This window comes from Gobio gobio (assembly GCF_949357685.1).
Source record: "Gobio gobio genome assembly, chromosome: 19".
Lineage (NCBI taxonomy): Eukaryota > Metazoa > Chordata > Actinopteri > Cypriniformes > Gobionidae > Gobio > Gobio gobio.
This window is the reverse complement of record NC_137112.1, coordinates 10,830,138-10,850,967: the sequence shown is the minus strand read 5'-3', so window position 1 is coordinate 10,850,967 and position 20,830 is coordinate 10,830,138. Positions and strand designations below refer to the sequence as shown.

At 38.7% G+C, this 20,830-nt stretch overlaps 1 protein-coding gene across 1 annotated transcript in view; it reads right to left on the bottom strand.

Moving 5' to 3' along the window:
• Positions 1 to 4,351: 4,351 nt before the first annotated feature.
• The window catches only part of timeless (timeless circadian clock), a 50,341-nt gene continuing 33,862 nt past the window's right edge, over positions 4,352 to 20,830 (bottom strand). Inside the window, exons 24-30 of the mRNA XM_079843749.1 lie at positions 15,245 to 15,479; positions 15,098 to 15,166; positions 12,750 to 12,868; positions 12,348 to 12,594; positions 8,945 to 8,987; positions 8,760 to 8,839; positions 4,352 to 4,974 (exon numbers count right to left, since the gene is read on the bottom strand). Coding sequence (XP_079699875.1) covers positions 4,841 to 4,974; positions 8,760 to 8,839; positions 8,945 to 8,987; positions 12,348 to 12,594; positions 12,750 to 12,868; positions 15,098 to 15,166; positions 15,245 to 15,479 — 927 coding nt within the window. The 3' untranslated portion in view covers positions 4,352 to 4,840. The remainder of the gene's footprint in view (positions 4,975 to 8,759; positions 8,840 to 8,944; positions 8,988 to 12,347; positions 12,595 to 12,749; positions 12,869 to 15,097; positions 15,167 to 15,244; positions 15,480 to 20,830) is intronic.

Sequence of the window (20,830 nt, the reverse complement as noted above, 5' to 3'; positions counted from 1 at the left end):
ACGCTGCACGTTTGAGCTTCCTCAAGAACCAATGAGGTTCATTCTCATGTTACGCAGCACGTTTGAGCTTCAGCAAGAACCAATGAGGTTCATTCTCATGTTATGCAGCACGTTTGAGCTTCAACAAGAACCAATGAGGTTCATTCTCATGTTATGCAGCACGTTTGAGCTTCGACAAGAACCAATGAGGTTAATTCTCGTGTTACGCTGCACGTTTGAGCTTCAAGAAGAACCAATGAGGTTCATTCTCATGTTACGCTGTACGTTTGAGCTTCCTCAAGAACCAATGAGGTTCATTCTCATGTTACGCTGTACGTTTGAGCTTCAACAAGAACCAATGAGGTTCATTCTCATGTTACGCTGCACGTTTGAGCTTCCTCAAGAACCAATGAGGTTCATTCTCATGTTACGCAGGACGTTTGAGCTTCAACAAGAACCAATGAGGTTCATTCTCATGTTACGCTGTACGTTTGAGCTTCCTCAAGAACCAATGAGGTTCATTCTCATGTTACGCTGTACGTTTGAGCTTCCTCAAGAACCAATGAGGTTCATTCTCATGTTACGCAGCACGTTTGAGCTTCAACAAGAACCAATGAGGTTCATTCTCTTGTTATGCAGCGCGTTTGAGCTTCAACAAGAACCAATGAGGTTCATTCTCTTGTTACGCTGCACGTTTGAGCTTCCTCAAGAACCAATGAGGTTCATTCTCATGTTACACATCACACTTGAGCTTTGACAAGAACCAATGAGGTTCATTCTCATGTTACACATCACACTTGAGCTTTGACAAGAACCAATGAGGTTCATTCTCGTGTAACGCAGAACGTTTGAGCTTCCTCAAGAACCAATGAGGTTCATTCTCGTGTTACGCAGCACGTTTGAGCTTCCTCAAGAACCAATGAGGTTCATTCTCATGTTACACATCACACTTGAGCTTTGACAAGAACCAATGAGGTTCATTCTCATGTTACACATCACACTTGAGCTTTGACAAGAACCAATGAGGTTCATTCTTGTGTAACGCAGAACGTTTGAGCTTCCTCAAGAACCAATGAGGTTCATTCTCGTGTAACGCAGAACGTTTGAGCTTCCTCAAGAACCAATGAGGTTCATTCTCGTGTTACGCAGCACGTTTGAGCTTCCTCAAGAACCAATGAGGTTCATTCTTGTGTAACGCAGAACATTTGAGCTTCCTCAAGAACCAATGTGGTTCATTCTCTTGTTACGCAGCACATTTTAAATCTCTATCTTCAATTGTGTTTTGAAGATGAACAAAAGTCTTACAGGTTTGGAATGACATGAGGGTGAGTAAATGTTGACAGAATTTAAATTTTTGGGGGAACCATCCCTTTAATCTCTCGCTCACCAGAACAAAGTCTTGAGGTGTGATAACTGTAGTATAAGCGGAATAATTGACTCTGACCTGTAATACAACATAGACACCCAATGTTGTATTACCACTGCGGGTGTGCTTTCCTTTTTTTTAATAATAATTCAACAGCCTGTTGTCAATAATTCCTTACTCAAGTGATGCTGATTATTCCTGAGTTCAAAATCAGCTGTTTCTGTGGGATTTTCTTAGCATCATCTTGGTCACATCTTACTACTGAAGCCATGGCCCACAAAGACATTACAAAGGATGTGTTGGGATCTCATTGTGAAGAGGTACTGTACCGATCAGGAGAAGTATACAAACATATTTCCAAAACATTAGATGTGTTGTGAAGGCCATCACCAACAAGAAGACAATGGGGCATTCCAAAGAACAGAGAGCCTGTCAAAAATTGATAGGGGAAAAAATGTGTGTTGATCAATCTGGAGCTGTTTAGTAAGGAAGAGTGGGGGAAAAACGGACAAATCAATATGTGCTAAGATGATAGACTCTTATGCAATAATATTGACTGCTGTGTTAAAAGCAAAAGTTGTTTCAACTAACTATTAGTTAAGGGACACACACTGCACACGTTGCATTAAAGGTGTGAAAAGATCTGACATTAATTATTGTTTGCATCTCAAAAACGTGCAGTTATAACAGGGGTGTGTAGACTTTTTATACCCACTGCATACAATAGATATGGCTTAATGTTATTATTTTCAGTCAACATCCCTGCCAAGTTCTACGTTGAATTCTCAACTGTACAGAAATATTACGGATTTGTAAATGTCTTTTGTATCCTGCCTCTGCAGTTCTTCATCTTGTGATCATATATGGATCCTGTGAGAATAAAAGTCCATTCATTTTCTATGAACGAGGACAAAAAAGGAGATCTTCCTGGAGCATCACGTCTGAGAATCATGCTTGTTGGGTCATATCTGTTAATATAACCCAGAGCTGCAAGGATGGAGAGTCACAAGATGAGAGTATACGCACAGCCCTGTCAATGATGCTCTTTCATCATTGTTCTCTTCCCTCATGTCTTTACCTTCATGTATTTTTCTTTCTCATTCCTAGCATCCTTGAGTTGGTATTAGTGTTATAGTGAAACAATCTTTGTATTGTTATCCTTAGAGGTGTCTTTTCAAAGTATTCGTAATCAAGTTTGAATTTATTACATTTAACTGCTACTAAGTAAAATACGAAGAGATATCATTGATTACATCTACTATTACTTTATTTCAAAGTTTTAGATGTCTCACTAATTAAAACACTACATTCAACTCATCGGCTTATTTTTTTTTTTGCCTTGAGATTCTGCTTTAAAAAGGGCGCTATATAAAGTTATTATTATTAGGGGCCAAGCATCGAAGGTTGTATCCATTGGCATTCTTATTATTCTCCCACACTCAAGTCTATGGAGCTCATAGAACCCCTTGCGGGAAGTTTATGAAAGTTGGCACACAGATAGAGGACAGTCCCAACATTAACTTACAGCAACTTTGGTGTCTCTAGCTCAAACTCTCTAGTGCCACCACTTGTCCAAAGTTTCACTCATGTTTACACCCTATGATGTTATTTTACATCATGAAACTTTTACTGCCAAAAAACCCACAACTTTTTCGAACTCCTCCTAGACGGTTTGGCTGATTTTCATGAAAATTTAATCAGATCATCTACAGATTATCATCTATGCAGATTATAAAAAGGTAACATTTTATTTATGCTGTGTACGATTAATGGTATAAATTTATCATCTCATACATCCATTTTGAAACTATTTTAAGTGTAACCATAACCAGATTTTGTCATTAAATCCTTTCTATTACGAATACTGTGCTAACTAGTCTTGATTTAGTATTGACTTTGAAGTGCTCCCTATTGCAATACAATATAGTCACCTTATAGCAACGCTCTCCCACATATTTTGCTATTATAACTGCACTTATCTCCGTCGTTGGTATAAGTTGCAGTGGGTGGAAATAGACGAGAAATGTAGTTCTTCCATCTTTCTGGTAACGTTTCTTTAGTCTTCTGGCAACCCTGCAGATTGAACCATCTACAGGAGTCCACTCTTATTACAGGACCTTATATAGACAGGTGTGTGCATTTCCAAATCATGTCCAATCAACTGAATTTACCACAGGTGGACTCCAATCAAGTTGAAGAAACATCTCAAGGATGATCAGTGAAAACAGCAGCACCTGAGCTCAATTTTGAGTGTCATGGCAAAGACTGTGAATACTTATGTACATGTTTTTAATACATTTGCAAAGATTTCAAACAAACTTATTTTACGTAGTTATGGGATATTGTTTGTAGAATTTTATTGAAGAGACAGTCTTTGCAACCTCATACCTCCACTCACTCTTATGAGTCTACATGGACAGTAAATGAGAGACGCCTCATGGTAGGCTACCTTCAATAAGAGGAACAAAATCACTTTCCAGAACATTTTTGTTAAAGGTTCCTAGTGGTGGAATGATCTTTCCAAACCTATCCGGGAGGCAGAATCCCTGACTATATTCAAGAAATGGCCCCAAAAAAAACCCCATCAGCACTTAACTGCATTTGGCTGAAAGAAAAACCCTATGCTTTCACTATTCCTTAATATCTCCGTGTTCTAAACGATGTAAGAAATGTTGTACAACTGGCACTTCTCCTGTTTATTGCCTCTTCACGATGAATCACTTGTACTCATGTGTAAGTTGCTCTGGATAAAAGCGTCTGCTAAATTAAATGTAAATAGTGTGTACACTACTTTGTTATCATCAAGCGAAAAACTTGCTGAAATGATGTCGCTTGAAAAGTGGGCAAATGCCAAGCTCAATGAAAATGACAAGCTGAAATGAAATGACCTTATTTCTTTTACGTGGAGTGGTTGTGAAATCAATTTATAGACAACATATCGAAGCTCTGTCATTTAACTGTCCAAACATACAAAATATAGTCTTAAATATAACAAAGCTTGTATTTCATACAGCAAATTTTATTAACACACAAGAGTATTACCTCAAAATTTTATTTGTATAAGGATGTCATGTGACAATTATGAACACTGTGCCAAAGCTGACAGAAATGTGTGACGCTGCACTTAATGGTGTCAATTTTCAATGCCATCAAGTAACAATGAAATTACGATTTTTTTTTTTTTTTTTGCAGACACAAATTCAAAATGGAGGAAAATATTAGAAATTAAACCAAAAAAAGTGAAAAATGCTGGTGTATCAAATTCCTAAACCAAAAAGCACATAAAACATGCCTTTGGAAATGACAATGAGAGGAAAAGATTTCTCAAAATGGTAAAACACCACAAATATGGTCAACAGTTTTTTTTCTTCTAGGTAACAACACAAGTTCAGGAAAAATACGGGTAGATTGAGGATTCGGTAATTAACATTTAAAATCGATAGACAGAGAGGGAAAAGCAGCCATTTATGATTGTATTGACCTGTAATATTATGTCTAGCTATCCTCGTCCTCTTCATCACTTAACACTCTCTTATATCTGCGCTTAGCTGGAGCAGCAGGACTCTCACGGTCTGATTCCATGCTTCTTTCAAAGTTACTCTTGGATAACGGATCCACATCTGAAATATCTGTGGGAGAAACAAAAGAAAGTGTCAACTACATGCATGGGAGGAATTCACTGCGCTTTTCCTGTGGGAATAAATAAACTATGATTCTGCTCAAATTCAATACAACACAAGATTCTTATTGCATTTGTAAATGCTTCACTGTAGGGATGGTATTGGCCAGGAGATGAGCAGTGTCTGGTTTCCTCCAGACATGACGCTTGCCATTCAGGTCAAAGAGTTCAATCTTTGTTTCAGCAGACCAGAGAATTTTGTTCCAGGAGGGCTGTCGAGTGCCTTTTACTGAGGCCTGATTGGTGGAGTGCTGCAGAGATGGTTGTTCTTCTGGAAGGTTCTCTTTTCTCCACAGAGAAACGCTGGAGCTCTGTCAGAGTGACCATCGGGTTTCTTGGTCACCTCCCTGACTAAGGCCCTCATCCCCCGATCGCTCAGTTTGGCCGGGTGGCCAGTTCTAGGAAGAGTCCTGGTGGTTCCAAACTTCTTCAATTTACGGATGATGGAGGCCACTGTGCTCATTGGGACCTTCAATGCTGCAGAAATGTTTCTATAGAGGGTATGCATCGACGTCACTTTCCCGCCGGAACACGCCCTCTCAGCCGGGACTGAGTGGCCGAAGAGCTGCTGCGTGACTGGAGTTAACAGGGGAAACCACGAGTAAAACAAACAGTTATCAGTTTAAACTAAAGGTTGGACTCGATATAGTGTTCTTTACAACTTGGCAAAGATCCAGTGACCCATGAATATTGACATGCAGCCAGGAATCGTGTTTTTCTGACATTTATATGAGCCTGATTTCGATACATAAATATCACTGTCAGTCATCACAATTTCGAGAATGAATCCCGCATGTATATGCGGATATGGGTCTATGTATTAAAGTGTGTATGTGGCCGCTTGTAAAGAATGGAAAACAAAGGTTTTATTCGAATTCTGAATATATTATAGGCCTATTAATATTTTTTTTTTATATCGCCTAGACAGTGCTGCTCCCTTTATAATCACTAAAAGCTGTCACTCATTCAATAAATACGATCTCACAAAGTTCTGTTATATTAATCAGTGAAGCGGACGGCACTATGAATCTCTTATTTACATGTCTACACTTTATTGGAGAGGATTAGCGCGTGTGCCGAACTGGACAACAACTCGAGCGGTGAGTGGATTCTAACTTCAACACTTGTGATTGGCCATTGCGTTTTAAGAAATCAATAAACATGTCCGTGATTGGCTACATTACTCACCGAAGGGGAAACACGTTGGAAATGTAATCATTTGACGAGTGCAAATACAGAAACGCACTGGCTCTTTTGCCAAATCATCGCTAATAAGATGCTATTATTACAATTTCTTGCAGTGGATTACAGATCCTAGATCAGCAGTGTTGGGCAGCTTTTCCTTCTCAAAGCAATAAGCCGAAGCAGTAAATCCTGAGTGCCAGTGCACTGTCTGGGCAGTGGTTTGAGTGCAAAAATGACACGCTATTATCAAGTCCATCTCCCTTGGTCCGGAAGGGGGCACAGGGATGTCCATGGGGTCCGTGGCCAAGCCTCCGCCGACCCCCCCTCTGCTGTCGGGCCTTGTTTTGTGTGTTTTTCGCGGGATTCACGCTGTAAACCAATGCTGCCTCTCAGTCGTTTTGCCACTCAATGTGGCGTAACCGCAGTCACTCCAGCTGAAGGTGACGTCACATGCATACCATCTATACCCTTCCCCAGACATGTGCTGCGTCCCAATTCGCCTACTTATACTACGTCCTAAAAGTATGTACTCTTTTTGTGAAGAAAAAGTACATACTTTTGAGTGTGTAGCAGAAAAGTATGCAAGCTTTGGGACATACTACTTCGTCATCTTTAACGGACTCTGTTGCTTAGTTGTGTCCAATCACCGTTTAAACTGCCCTGTCAATCATAGTCACAGTTAAAATCCTCCACATTCAATTTAATTTCCTACCGTATCAGAGAGAAATGTAGTAGCACGTTGATCTGCCATTCGTGGGTCTTTAATGCAGAGACTCCTCTTATGTGTTTGCAAAGTTAATGGCCAAACGTATCATTACAAAATTTCTCAATGCTGCTGAAGGAGAAATATAATGTGGATAATATTGAATAAATATATTTTCGTCAGGTTTAATACTGATAATTGCTCACTCAAGCCCCTTTATCTAATCCTCTCTACTTAGCCGTCAGACTCGCGTAACCGTCATGTTTGTAGTTTTTTAACACTTTTTTTATCCGCGTTTGCAGTTTTTGCAATGGGTTGTGGGCAATATCAGCCGTTAGAGTGCGCATCGATCTGCACTTCGAATTCTGACCGGAAATAGTAAACCATCCGGGAATCTTTGGAATACTCTTTTCAACATACTACGATTTGGGACATACTAATTCTTTTTTCGAATACTATTTAGTACGGATAGTATGCGAATTGGGACGCAGCAATGCACTGTTAACTGTGGGACCTTATATAGACAGGTGTGTGCCTTTCCTAATCATGTCCAATCAACTGAAATTACCACAGGTGGACTCCAATCAAGTTGTAGAAACATCTCAAGGATGATCAGTGGACACAGGAGCACATAAGCTCAATTTTGAGTGTCATGGCAAAGACATTTTTGTACATTTTTTTATTAATACATTTGCAAAGATTTCAAACAAACTTCTTTCATGTTGTCATTACGGGGTATTGTTTGTAGAATTTTGAGGAAAATAATGAATTTAATCCATTTTGGAATAAGGCTGTAACAACAAAATGTAGAAAAAGTGAAGTGCAGTGAATAACTTCCGGATGCACTGTATATCAACTCTAGCTTCATGCATTCTTGTGGGCAAGTTTCATAAAAAAAGCAACATTTCGAACAAAAAGCTGATTAAAAATCGATGGGATTCAGAACGATGATCAAAACAGATGCAGTAGATCGAGTCCATCGACACCCCCAAAGCTTCACAACCCTACAGCTCGTCCTAGGTCAACATTTCATTCAGTAACATTAGGCCGTTTTGATTTACATGCTGTTTGATGATCGCGTTAATTTAATGTGCATAAGCAATACTTCTATGGCTTGTTTCGTGTTGCTTTGTCTGCGTTTTGATCCGTAATAGCGGATCCGTACCGTATAACCGTGAAAACACTCATCAATGGTGGGAAAAGAGTTAATAAGCTGAAAATGGATGTGGTAAATGAGTCATAAATGGCTAATGCCAGGTACACATTGTACGATTTTGTGCTGTCCCAGATGAAAGATGACCAAATCACTTCCTCTTTTTTTCAGCGCACATAAAAACCACAATTGCCAAACGTGCGATTCAGCTTGCATGCTGATGATGTCGTACAGTGTGATTTGCTCTTATAGGATCAAATCAAACTGTACATATATGACAAAAATATGTACAGTATTATCAGCATATTGGTGTGCATGTAAACATGCTCATTGATTTAACAGTTATATTGTTCAGCTTCATATCATCCTCTTACAGATCAACTGCTGTCATGTAACTGCTCTAGATGGTTCTATTTATTTGAAGTACATATCAAAATTTCACAAACAGCTTAAAAGACGCATCTTTAATTTTGTTTAAAAGTATTCAAATCAAAACATGCAATCCAGTCACTGCGGTTTCCATTGTAGGACACCGTAAAAAAAGGCAGAATAGGTTTTGTCTAGCCCAACCAGAGGCATGCATCTAATTATGGGAAAACATTATAGTCAAAGACTCATTCATTGCAATGGACCAGAAATGTCTAGAGCTGTTTGATAGAAATTCTAGATAAGTTTTTGAAATGCTGTTCATTACCTCTCTGATCATCATCATCTTCATCATCATCATCCAACACTCTGCTTCTCTTCTTTGAGATTCTCTTCTCTATATGATCACTGGAACACAAAATATCAACAAATTCATACTTAGTTTAAGAAACTCATGTTTGGCCAAAAACCTTCACAAACTTTCGTCACTGAAGAGTTGCCATCAATACTAACCTTGGATCTGCAGTATCCGAACTGCCCTCGCGGGATGGAGAGTCTTATAAAAGACAGAGACAATCATTTAAAATTAATTAATTTGCAATTACCAAGTAGATACTTCATGATAGTCATTTAGGTTAATCGTATGATCAATACATTTTCAACAACATTGTTGCAACCAGCATCGGTAAGCCCCTCCCCTCGAACGCAGATGAGCCAATAGCAGTTGAGTCTTATCAGTGCCAAAGAGACTCAAATAACTGTCGTTTTTTTTATCATTCAGGCAAGTGTTATACATCATTATAATCTGTTAAGTTTCTATTTTTTTGTGTACAGTCACAATAAAAACAAATTGTTGTGCTTTTTGCAAAATAAGGGAAACAAACATGATTCGCGATCTTCAGCCTCTCTGTCAATGATGTCTAATCTGATTCTCTTCAGAAAATGACCTCTAGCTTAGTGAGAACTTGACACACAAACATGAGACAAATGTCTAAAGAAACGTTGAAATGTCAGGTTTTAAATCATGTAAATTAAAACGAAAACAAATATTCTATGTTTATGTAATCTGTGTGAAAAGTGGGAGATATCAATCAACTCATTACTGCCTCATTACCCGCTAATGTGGCCACGCCCACGGACCATGCGCTCATTCGGATTCAAATACAGGTGATCCATGCGTCGACGCCCACACACACATCAACTCATGCAAACAACTAGTGAAGCTGTGGGTCAGATACATCGCTTTGAGTAATAATCCTGGAATAATTCCACGCACCGGCAGTGTTTTTTTCACGCAGCTGACGTTGTGCAAATCTGGCATTGAAATCGCGAAGACGGTGGATGTTTTCCTCTGTTAGATGTGCTGCAGGGAGCCCTGTGCGCGCCTGATTCCCCGCTGACTCAAACACACGTGCATATAACATGCTGTATGTTAAACGCTCTGCAACGCACCCCCGTCCCAAGGAAGGCTGAACAGAGCAAGTACCCCAGACCTGCAATCCGGATGAAAATAACAGCGTTTCCTCTGCATCCGGCAACAACACTCCAGCCTACTAACCACAACAGCGCCGCGATACAAAATGGCCTCACCCCCCCTTATTTAATATTCTCGGAGGAGGGGTTTATGTAAATATTGAGCCTGTTGATGTCACCAACCCTGGAGGAATGTGTGTAGTCGCCTACTGGCCGTTTGCTGTAGTTCTTAGAAACTGATTTCTTTAAAAGCAAATATCTCCCTTTGCTTTAAACTTTGAACGTTGTAACTTTGCAGATGTTGTTTATGCTCAAGCAGCAACATTACACGTTAGCTAAAGTTAGAATAGTGAAATCGTTGTTTACCACCCCTTTAAGTAAAAAACATTTAGATTTTCCCCCCAGAAAACTATTTTTTTTTACTGTTACTGTACTTATCTAGTAAACCTAAAATCTAGTATGCCTACCTAAAGCTCATTTATTATGCAGCTCATTATTATGCAGGTCTTTGTTTCTCAGGAATGATCACATTATTATTCATGGGACGTTCACGCCTACTCGCATAAGTCCTGAGTAAAGAAAAAGTGTTTTACAAAATGTAAATTAATATATTGTTTTATGTGAATGAGTAGGCTCAATGATTCTCACATCATTTTGAAGCAAAAAATCTAAACAAAAACACCCAATAATCAAAGGGCTTGTGAGCACATATCTATTGTGTGTTTTGAAGCCTTAATTTTAAAACAATTGTTTTAGTTTTTTCAAAAATTATGCATAAACATTATTCTCTCAAAAATACAAGCAAGTACATACATGTTGCTCACATATTATGGTAGCCCAGTGTGTGCTGAATACAGTGCAATTACACTTTTGCCATTAATATGTTTATAAGCAACTGAAAAATACACAAATATCAGAGCATGTCAAAACTTCTAAAGGGCCCCAAAACAGCTCAGACTCCTAGGGGTTAAACTGGTTATATGTCAATTAATTTAATTTTAGATATGTTTAAGGTGTACATTATCTGTCCTACTAAGGAGGACTCCTATTTTGATGGGTATCATAGTCTACGGGTAGTGAAAGGGAAAGCTTGCACGCAGTTTATCGGAGTTGTTTTGCAGATACAAAGTTGACCAGTTATTAACTGCACCCTCGAAAAGGCATACGGTCTGTGTATATGTTTGTTTACTGTTAGTTGTATGAGTGTTTTTGTGTAATTTGCTGTGCATGTTAATGGCAATGCAACGGAGAGAGATAGTTTGTGAATGAGACGTTAATGCGCACTTCTTATGCTTTGTTTGTTCAGCTCTTACGATGATTTTTTTGGAGTGAAAAAGGACATAATAAACTTGATAAACCATCAGTTAAGTTTGGCCATCATTCGGACGGGATATACGCTACATTCTGTGTCCAAAAACATCTTGGGATAAGGTTTTCACACTGACAGCTGTCATTGTAAGATCTAGCAACTCCGTTTGTTTGTCCAAGTTAGCAACAGTAACTAAGGGGGGCGGGGCTTATCGATAGGTCAATTATGAGGCCAAGCACACCAATGGCATAACAGTTAGTTTAAAAGGTCAAACACAGAATTAGAAAGGACTACAAAGTAATACAATTTATTTTAATGTTTTGACCAATAGGCAACACTGGTACTAGGGTTGAAATTTTATTTCATTAAAAAAAATTTCATTGAAATTTTAGCAATTTCGATTCCAATTCCATTTCTGCTTATTGATACCGATTCTTACACAGCATGTTACCGGCCATTGTTTAAATCTACTCACGTCAAATTCAAAATACATTTTTATGGACATACTGGATATTATTCGGCATACGGAGCAGAGACTTCAAAGTGAGTTTGAGTTTGGCGATTGGGAGAAGAGAAAATGTTCATTCATGTAGTTGTGTGAACAACACACAGTATCCATGTGCGTCCGAGCACATATGCACTTTGGTCAGAGTGGTGCAATGCGATTAAGGTGTTTACATGCCTGTTTATTGTGATTAAAATCACTGTACACCACAGTTGAATGCGAATATGGTTAATATTTAAAATCGCATTAATTGCGTTTACATGAGGTAAAGTTTAAATCGCACTACTGCCAAAATCCCATTATAAATTAAATTATGAGGGTGCATGTAAACGCACTGAATGTCCTGGACCAAATTTGGTGAAGATCTAGCAGAAGAGGATTGCGTGGAAACGGTGTTTAATTTTGCTCTCCATCTATATCAGTGCATTTGACTTTCCATGAACAAGTGGTGCCAGAGGGTTTGAGATAAGGATTTTCTACAGCCCATGCTCAGACTTTGTGTGCTAACACAGAACTTCAATGGGCCGCCACACACTTCAAGAGCGAAAGACAACAAACTAACAGGTAACTGCAGTCACACTTTCCGTGCTTGGCCACTAAGAAAATGATCAACAATGTGGCATGCTCACCCTTTGATTTAGCAGATGAGTGTTTCCTCTGACGGGACAATAGCAAAGCTCTCAGTGCTTGAGCTCTCTGCTCTTGGTTATCATCATCTTCATCGTCATGGTTGTCCTCCATCTCAACAGCCAGACTGTTGTCCTTGTTTCCTTCAGAATCCCCTTCAGCTGCTGTCTCCTCAACCGGGACAAGAGATGCTGCTAATTTCCTCAGCTGATCCACACTCAGACTGGGAGAAATCCTCCAGAAAGACTCCTGATGAATACAGATCGGATGAGATGAAAGAAGCTTTACAGCACTACAGATACAGGGTTTTCAAATAATCACTATTATACCAATATGGAAGCTTCTGAAAACAGATTATATAAAGTGAGTGGCAGAGGATGAGAGACAAAGAAGCCAAAACCAACCTGTCCTTCTGAGGGTGCGCGGATGCCAACTGTGCGTAGAAGTTTTTGGAAAGCCCCGTTTTCCATGGCATCCTCGTTCTCCTCTGTCAGAGGAACCAGTGCCACAGGATGAGAAACACCTGGAGAAAGAGATGCCATTTTAGATGATTATACAGCTCTCTGAAAGGCTTGATTCTGATTGGTCAATCGGAACATTTCAAGGTCAGACATTCCCTTGACTTGAGTAGTAGGCCTACAGTAATATTGTTGTTGAAGTGTTTGTTGTTGCTAGAACGCTAAAGTTTTAAATGGGACAATTACACACTGATCCTTTAACAATGCCTTGGCACAAAAAGCACACCTTTTGGAGGTGCAGGTAAGAGAAGAAAGCTTCATAGAGTCAAAATATAATAATATCATGAAATGCTAAAGTGAGTGTGGTTAGCCTATATCTTGCCTCTATAATACACACGGAGCAATATTACGCTATCTGCCCATTTCACAGCGTGATTTCTCGACTGCCACAAATACAGCCCTAGCAAAATACAGATTTGTGCACTTTTTAATGTACCTGTTTTTTTAATTGGCCTTTGAATTTTGCTTTATTGTGTGGTTAAAAAAAACGTTACCTTGCCAAAGCTTGAACTGAGCTCTTTGATCTAATGGTGTTGAGCGCTCGAAATGCAAACTTTACATGAAACAGTCAAGTAATTGACAGTACTCTGATCCAATATAGGAATCGTCTGATTGACAGTACTCTATCCCAATAGTGTTAGGGGAACCAGTGAGGGCGGCAATCATATTTCAGGGTGGCCGTGACACCCTTTACACACACCCCTGATATGCGTTCATTGGCGCCCCTTCAGCTAATGGCGCCCTAGGCGACCGTCTAGTATGCTATGTCTAAAAACGGCCCAGCTAGAACGATTGTTTTGGACTCTGTAATGGTTTAGAAGATAACAAACAGGTATGACTTGAAAAGGGTTTCTTCTCATATTTCAACTCAAATCAGTATTTTGTGGCTAATTATTTACAGTATGTGTAATACGCATCACAAAAATGAGCCGAGACTCAGCATATGAAACATGAGAAGACATGAGAAATATATCTATAGAAAGCTTGACTATTAAAACTTTTAAATGAACCAATTTGAATGGAAAACAAATACTCTCAGATTATGTAGTCAGCCTCTTCAACTTCATCTTTGCAGCCAACACTGACTCAGAAAACACTATATAATTAAAATGTCTTGCCAATTTTTCCGACATTCATAATCATTAGTTTTGCAGGTGCTTTGCGGCAAGCTTTATAAGTGCGCTTGAGAGTGGAATAGGCTATATATATTACGCCCCCCTCCCCCAGTATATATTTAAAGGGATAGTTCACCCAAAAATGAAAAATTATCCCATGATATATACACCTAGGATGACTTGAGGGTGAGTAAATTACATTCTTCTTTTAGACGAACACAATCAGAAAGTTCTGGCTCTTTCAAGTGTTATAATGGCAGTGAATGGCTGTTTCTGTTTTGAAGTCCATAAAGGTGCATCTATCCATCATAAAAGTGCTCCACACGGCTCCGGGGGGGTTAATAAAGGCCTTCTGAAGCAAAGCCATGCATTTGTGTAAGAAAAATATCCATATTTAAAACTTTACAAACTGTAATCTCTAACTTCCACTAACTTTTGTACGCAGGATCAGAGACTGGCATATGACGAAGGACTGAAGCACAGAGGATAGAGCAAAAAAAAAAAGGCCTTTATTAACCCCACAGAGCCATGTGGAGCACTTTTATGATGGATAGATGCACTTTTATCGACATTATTAAAGTATTAAAGGAGAGTGCTCTTGCTCACCCTCAAAGTTTGTTTATTTACTACTATAAGTATGCCATTGATGGGTTTATCTCCCTCAAGAGTGTAAACACTGAGCCTCCCAGGCAACATCTAAACAATCCGCTCAGATCGGTCAGTCTCTTTCCAGCTCAACCAATAGCGAGAGTTTGGGGCGTGGCTACAGTAGCAGACGGAGCTAGAGGGTTTGGCCGATGTGAGGCCATGACTGATATGCAAGATAGGAAATGAAAATCAGTGAAAAATTCACTGCATTTAGACCTTAAGATTAAACGGGTCATAAACACGTCAAAGTGAAAGGGGCATTGCGATGTAATGCGCTACAATGGATATTGCCTAGGGCGCAAAATGATAGGGGGCACCGCATGAGAGGCATGCCCGTTTCTGCGGGAGTGCTAGAGGGTGCTAAGCAGGCATGTGATCGGCTAATGACAAAAAAGGAAAACCCTTTACAATCTCTAGCTCTCATTCGAAGCAGGAGAAACAGAGGCTTCAATCAATGTTTTATGATCTCACCATCCTCCTCACGGTCATTAGCAGTTCTGTTGAGGCAATTCTGTAGCCATAGGACAGGCCCTGACAGACCTGTTAACACAAACACACATCAGTAACAATCTCAGCCTTCATTCAGAAAGACCCTCATAATAAAGCATGTTTAAGTACCTTGCTGCTGTAAGGTCTGGACCATGTTTCTCAGACTGTGAATTTTCTCTGAAGCAATGTTTCTACTCGTGCTCTTTTGCCCTCTTTTGGCTGAGTTGTCAGTTTGATCCTTGTAGTCTTGTTCATCTTCATCTTGCTCAGATTTATCCTCTTCTTCTTCTTCTTCTTCTTCTTCCTCCTCTATGTCCAGGTCCTTCTGGGACTCTCCAGTCATATCAAAGAACTCTTCCTCTGTCTGACACACACACACATTTACATAACATATAAATATGATATACATGCTCAAAACCCAACCTATTATTAAAAACTTATATTTTTGGAGATTTGGTGTGCCGCCTTCAGAGCATGTGAGCAGAGCGGAGCGGTAATATTTCCTCCAGAGCGGTGAGCGCCTTTCTGAAGATTCCGCTCAACCCAGAATGCCCTTTGGCGATTTGCTAGATCTAGAATCTGTGAAATCGCTAAGCAATAGTGGAGCAATAGGTTATGGAGTTCAAATATTGTTTTAATGAAGTTGCGAGCCTTATACATAAATGCACACAGTTAAGAACGAGCAGGGAGAAGAAATTGAAAGGGAGTGTGGAGAGATTGTGAGAGTTAGCTAAGATATTGGAATCTAAAGCGACACATTGCCAGAAAGCACGAGGATGTGCTACGCAAACATGGCAGTGCAGCAAAAGGTGATCTATATATCTTTCGATAATAAATTAATAGATAAATAGGTAAGGCACGGTAGGTCTATCGTGTATACGGAGCCCTGCTCTTATTACATGCAGACAAAAATATACCATGGCCATTGGCCACAAATTAATATTTTGTTCCCATGAATTAAGAATTAGTTTTCTCATTTCTAAATCGTAGCCACAAATTAAATTCGTTCCCACAACTTCTTAATTCGTTTTCCCTGGTTAAGTAAATTGTGGCCAAGTTGAACTAATTCGTTCTCCAATTTTATTAAAACTATAGGGAACGGATTATTACAATATGGCCACGATCTAATTAAAATGAGGAAACAAATTATTAAAACATGCTGACGGGTGGTAATGAATTGTTAATTCGTTATGCAATCATGGAAAGCAATTATATATTTATATATTTATAGTTGCGCAGAAGTTCACTAATCAAAATTCTGGCCTAATAGTTAATTTACTTTTAAAACTTTTATGTATATTTTTGTTTATATCATTTTTATTTATATTATTAGGCCCATTTATTTGTTTAATTTTACAGGACTTTTTGTGACTAGCCTGATTTGTAATTTGAAATAAAACATTTCTATTTGAAAATTTTTGTTGTTGCTCAGTTCTTTAGGAGGTAAGGCTGTGGTCTAAGCTAAAAGTGATATACATGTAGATTTTTTTCCTTTTTTGGAGCGAGCGGGGGGGCGATTTGAGTGGAGCACGAAGCAAACTGCGTAGAGCGCCGAGCGATAATGAGCGGAGCGGCCTGATGTAGCTTTGAGCGGGGGAGCGGAGGGGTGAACAGTTCCGTGAGCGATGAGCGGAGATTCTCACCGCTCCACTCCGCTCATATGCTCTGGCCGCCTTTAAGATTTAGTCAGTTGAAATAGATATATGTATAAATGTATAGAGTAGGGGTGGGAATCACAGGTTAACGCATAATACGATAATGCCACGTTATTTTGCCCACGATAACGATACATCACAACACCAGCGATTCTGTGACAGACGATATATCATACAAGTGGTGATAAATCATTCACGATATATCACAATATAATTTTGTAAATGAAAAAAAAAATGCGTCAAAGAGTCATATGATCATGTATTTCATTATTATAATAACAGTTCATCTATTTTTTTAAATAGCAACAATGTACAATAAGTGCATAACAGCTATCAAACAGCCATACGCTTGAACATGCTTATTTGCTAGAGAACAGTTTTGTGACCATATTTATAGTAAAGAAAGGTCACAACTCGATCTCATCATTCATAGCAGCAACATCTCAATATTACTTGTAGTAGTAATTTAATACTAGTAGGGCTGTGCGGGTAAACAACCGCGGTGGCTCAGTAGCACCGGTGGTGGTCGGCCAAAACACTTTTGTATGTGAATGCTGTTTTACATGAATATGGCACGAGTGAAGCACAAGGCTTTATTTACAAAATAAATAATAGCTTCGCAATTAAATGTTACATCGCAGCCATGGAAACATGGATCCATGCCGAACGAGAGAGCTTTGTTTGTGAGGGGAGCCAAATTTAAGCTTTGCCTGCGTTTTGCAATCTGGTCACCCGATTTTCCACGAATTTACCAATGAATCGCTTATTTATTTTGCCAAATCTTCATTTAGCTACATCTCTCACAGCAGATTATAAAAATTTCTTCCTTTTTTTTGCTTTTAATTAGGAGTATATTCCCATCATTTACTGTGGTAAAGTAGAAAACGGCGTAGGACAGATACATTTTACTTCAAATTCTATTTAACACAGTTTGTATTTTTTTGCAAAGTATTTTTAGTTTTGCTTTCTCTCGCAGCGCATAATCAAACAAAGCCTAAAGTTCTTGACCTTGCGGAAGATAAATTTGTTCTTCACAGCTTTTACTACAAGTATCAGTTTTGGAACATCAGGAGAAAACATGAAGATATTAAAAAAGCGATGCTCTCTTTCCTGCTCGTGTCCAACATCCCTTTCAGCGCAAAGCGGCCTATGACACACCTCTGTGAGTAAATATAAAACAAATATTTTTTAACAAAAATTTTACTTTCTTATATTATTTATATCACCATTATTTACTTATATTTATTTTAATGTTTTACAGGCTGTAGTATGTTGTTTCACTGATGGAAGTACTAAAATAAACACGCACGCTTAAATGGATGTTTGACATGAAATTGCTCTGCTCTGTACTGTAGGCTACTATACTTGTTGAAGCCATTAAAAAAAAAGGTATTTAGTTTCATATTTATGTTTAAATATTATATTTTTTTATGCAATCTATATCGATTATGAAAAGTGAACAGCATGAGTAAGACATGGAAATGGGACACTGGGTCAGAAATGATTTTGAACACTTCATTAAGTTGTTTTGTAGAAACCCTTTCTTTAAAGTGAATTTCGTTTGGTATAAATTGTATCTTAATTTTAATCAATGTTGGAGCGCGTCTCATAAATGAACCGAAACTCAGCGTAGGCTACTTGCCTCACAGACATGAGAAATATGTCAATAGAAAGCTTGAAATGTCTTTTAATCGAAACCATAAAAAAACTGAAAAGAAATAGGCCACTCTCTGATTATGTAATCTGCATGAAATGTGCATTTCTCTTTTGGCGCGTTCACTATCGCGGAGATGGCGAGTCAGCATCCTTAGCTTCACTGCAACTAACACGGACACCGAAAACAGCAGTTTACCAATTAATAAAAAATTAAAAAGTCTCCTTGCTATTTTTGACACATTCATAATCATTACTTTTGCCGGTGCTTTGTGGCAAGCTTTATTCGTGCGCTTGAGTGTGGAATAGGCTAATATATTATACTTAAAAGCTATTAGGCAACGGTTTAGAGTTCTCTCCTGTGTGTGTGTATATTATTTATTTATGTAATTAAATGAATTGTAATTTAAAAAGTGCTTAGTCGACTAATGGCTTAAATGAACAACTACTTGTAGCCTATAGTAGAAAAAACTTAAGTCGGGGGAAGCCTTACTTATTTCACATATTTTCGAACCAGCATGTCTCAATGGGCATTCTGGGTGATAGCGGACCTGAGCGGAATGAGCGAGCTCGCATAATAGGTCAGCATTATTAAATTGCAGACAAAGATTTTAGATAGCTAGGCTGGCTTGTATGTTTGGTGCAGTAGGGGGTCTAACCTCATATTCTTTCGTAGGGCCCAAAATTGCTAGCGGTGCCCCTGTCTGTGTGTATAAAAAAATATCGATACTTGGTGCCAGAGTATTGATAACGTCTCACGGCCGGAAATATTGCGATAAATCGGCATATCGATTTTTTTTGTCCCACCCCTAGTATATAGAGCATAAGTATTATTGATCTAACTTTGCGTCTCTGGAAAATGGTGATTATGACATTGCATTGTTTTAGTCTCTATTTGTTGAAGGATTTGTGGATACATTCATGTTTTTAGATTTGTGGAGTAAAAAGTTTAGTAAATATTTTACTTTTTATTTTGAAATAAAAAAAGATTAAAAGAGGGCTATTGGGGTAAGATGCCCCCAGAATTGTTACTATTTTTAAATGTAATACTTATTGTAGTTTATGGAGTTATTAAATAATTCCATGAATTAGATGAACATTTCAGAAATGTTTTGCTATTCATTAAAAATCTATTTAAATTAATAGTGTTGCAAATGACATTATGTAAATATTTAAATTAAATCATGTAAATATTCATCGTTAATTGAATTTTGATTGAAAACTAAATTATCAAAGTAATTTTAAATGGAATAGTTGATTAAGTTTTTTACATTATTGACACAAAAAGTAATTTCTGTAAAAGTTCAGTGGAGTAAAATGGCCCATTTTGTGCTATGACATTTCAGAGTAAATGTTTCTACTTGTTACCCTTCATAACACATTGGTTAATGATGCATAATCATTCTGCACATGCTAAACAGCTAAACATTAAAGCAAAAAGCTACATAATATTTCTTGAGATTATTACTTGTGAACATATGGATATAAGAACATGTATATGAAACTAAGGCTGCGTTCACACTGCAGGCTGAAACGACCCAATTCCGATTTTTTTTGCCCTTATGCGACCTGTATCTGATCTTTTCATGACAGTCTGAACGACACAGATCCAATCTTTTCAAATGCGACCCAGGCCACTTGGGTATGTGGTCCAAATCCGATACATATCCGATCTTTTGAAATGCGTCTTCAGTCTGAACTGCCAGGTAACATGTATCCAACCCGCACATCGTTGATACGCGACAAACGTCATCATTGTAACTCCCGTTCCTTACTCCAGTTCAGTGGTGGCGGTAATGCACAAGAAATAGTTGCTAACCGCCAATAAAAGAAGAAGTACGCACCTGTTGCTAGCCAATACACTCCAACTCCAACGCGTTTCTGCACTGTTATGGGCCGCCGCAGACGTGTCTCTTCCCGTGACAAAGTTAGTTGAAGGCGCTCGCAAACATAATTGAAGGTGGATCTGGTCATTCTGAAGTTACTGACGAATTCGGTATCAGTAAAGCAACTCACATCAGTATCCCACCACTCCTGGCTGCGACTCCGCACACACACGTTATGAACCACCGACGTTGCTACCACTGCTCCACAAAACGCCATGGCCAAAAACCTTGCTCTCCTCCTCTTTTTTAATTTTCTTCTTAACATGAGAAGGTTGTAATGGTGCTGGCTCCGTTGCGAAAATAACTTTAATAAAGCTAAACGAACTCCAATGCTGACACCCATATTTGGCTACTTCCGTAAACAACAAGTGACGTTGTTGACCGTGGAGTACTCTTCTGCGCATGCGGGTCACTTCTGGGTCATTTCACGTTCACACAGGAGATCACAAAAGGTCGCATTTAACTGGAAATGTGAACGGCCTTGCAAAAAAAATCGCATTTTTTCAAAAAATCGGAATTGA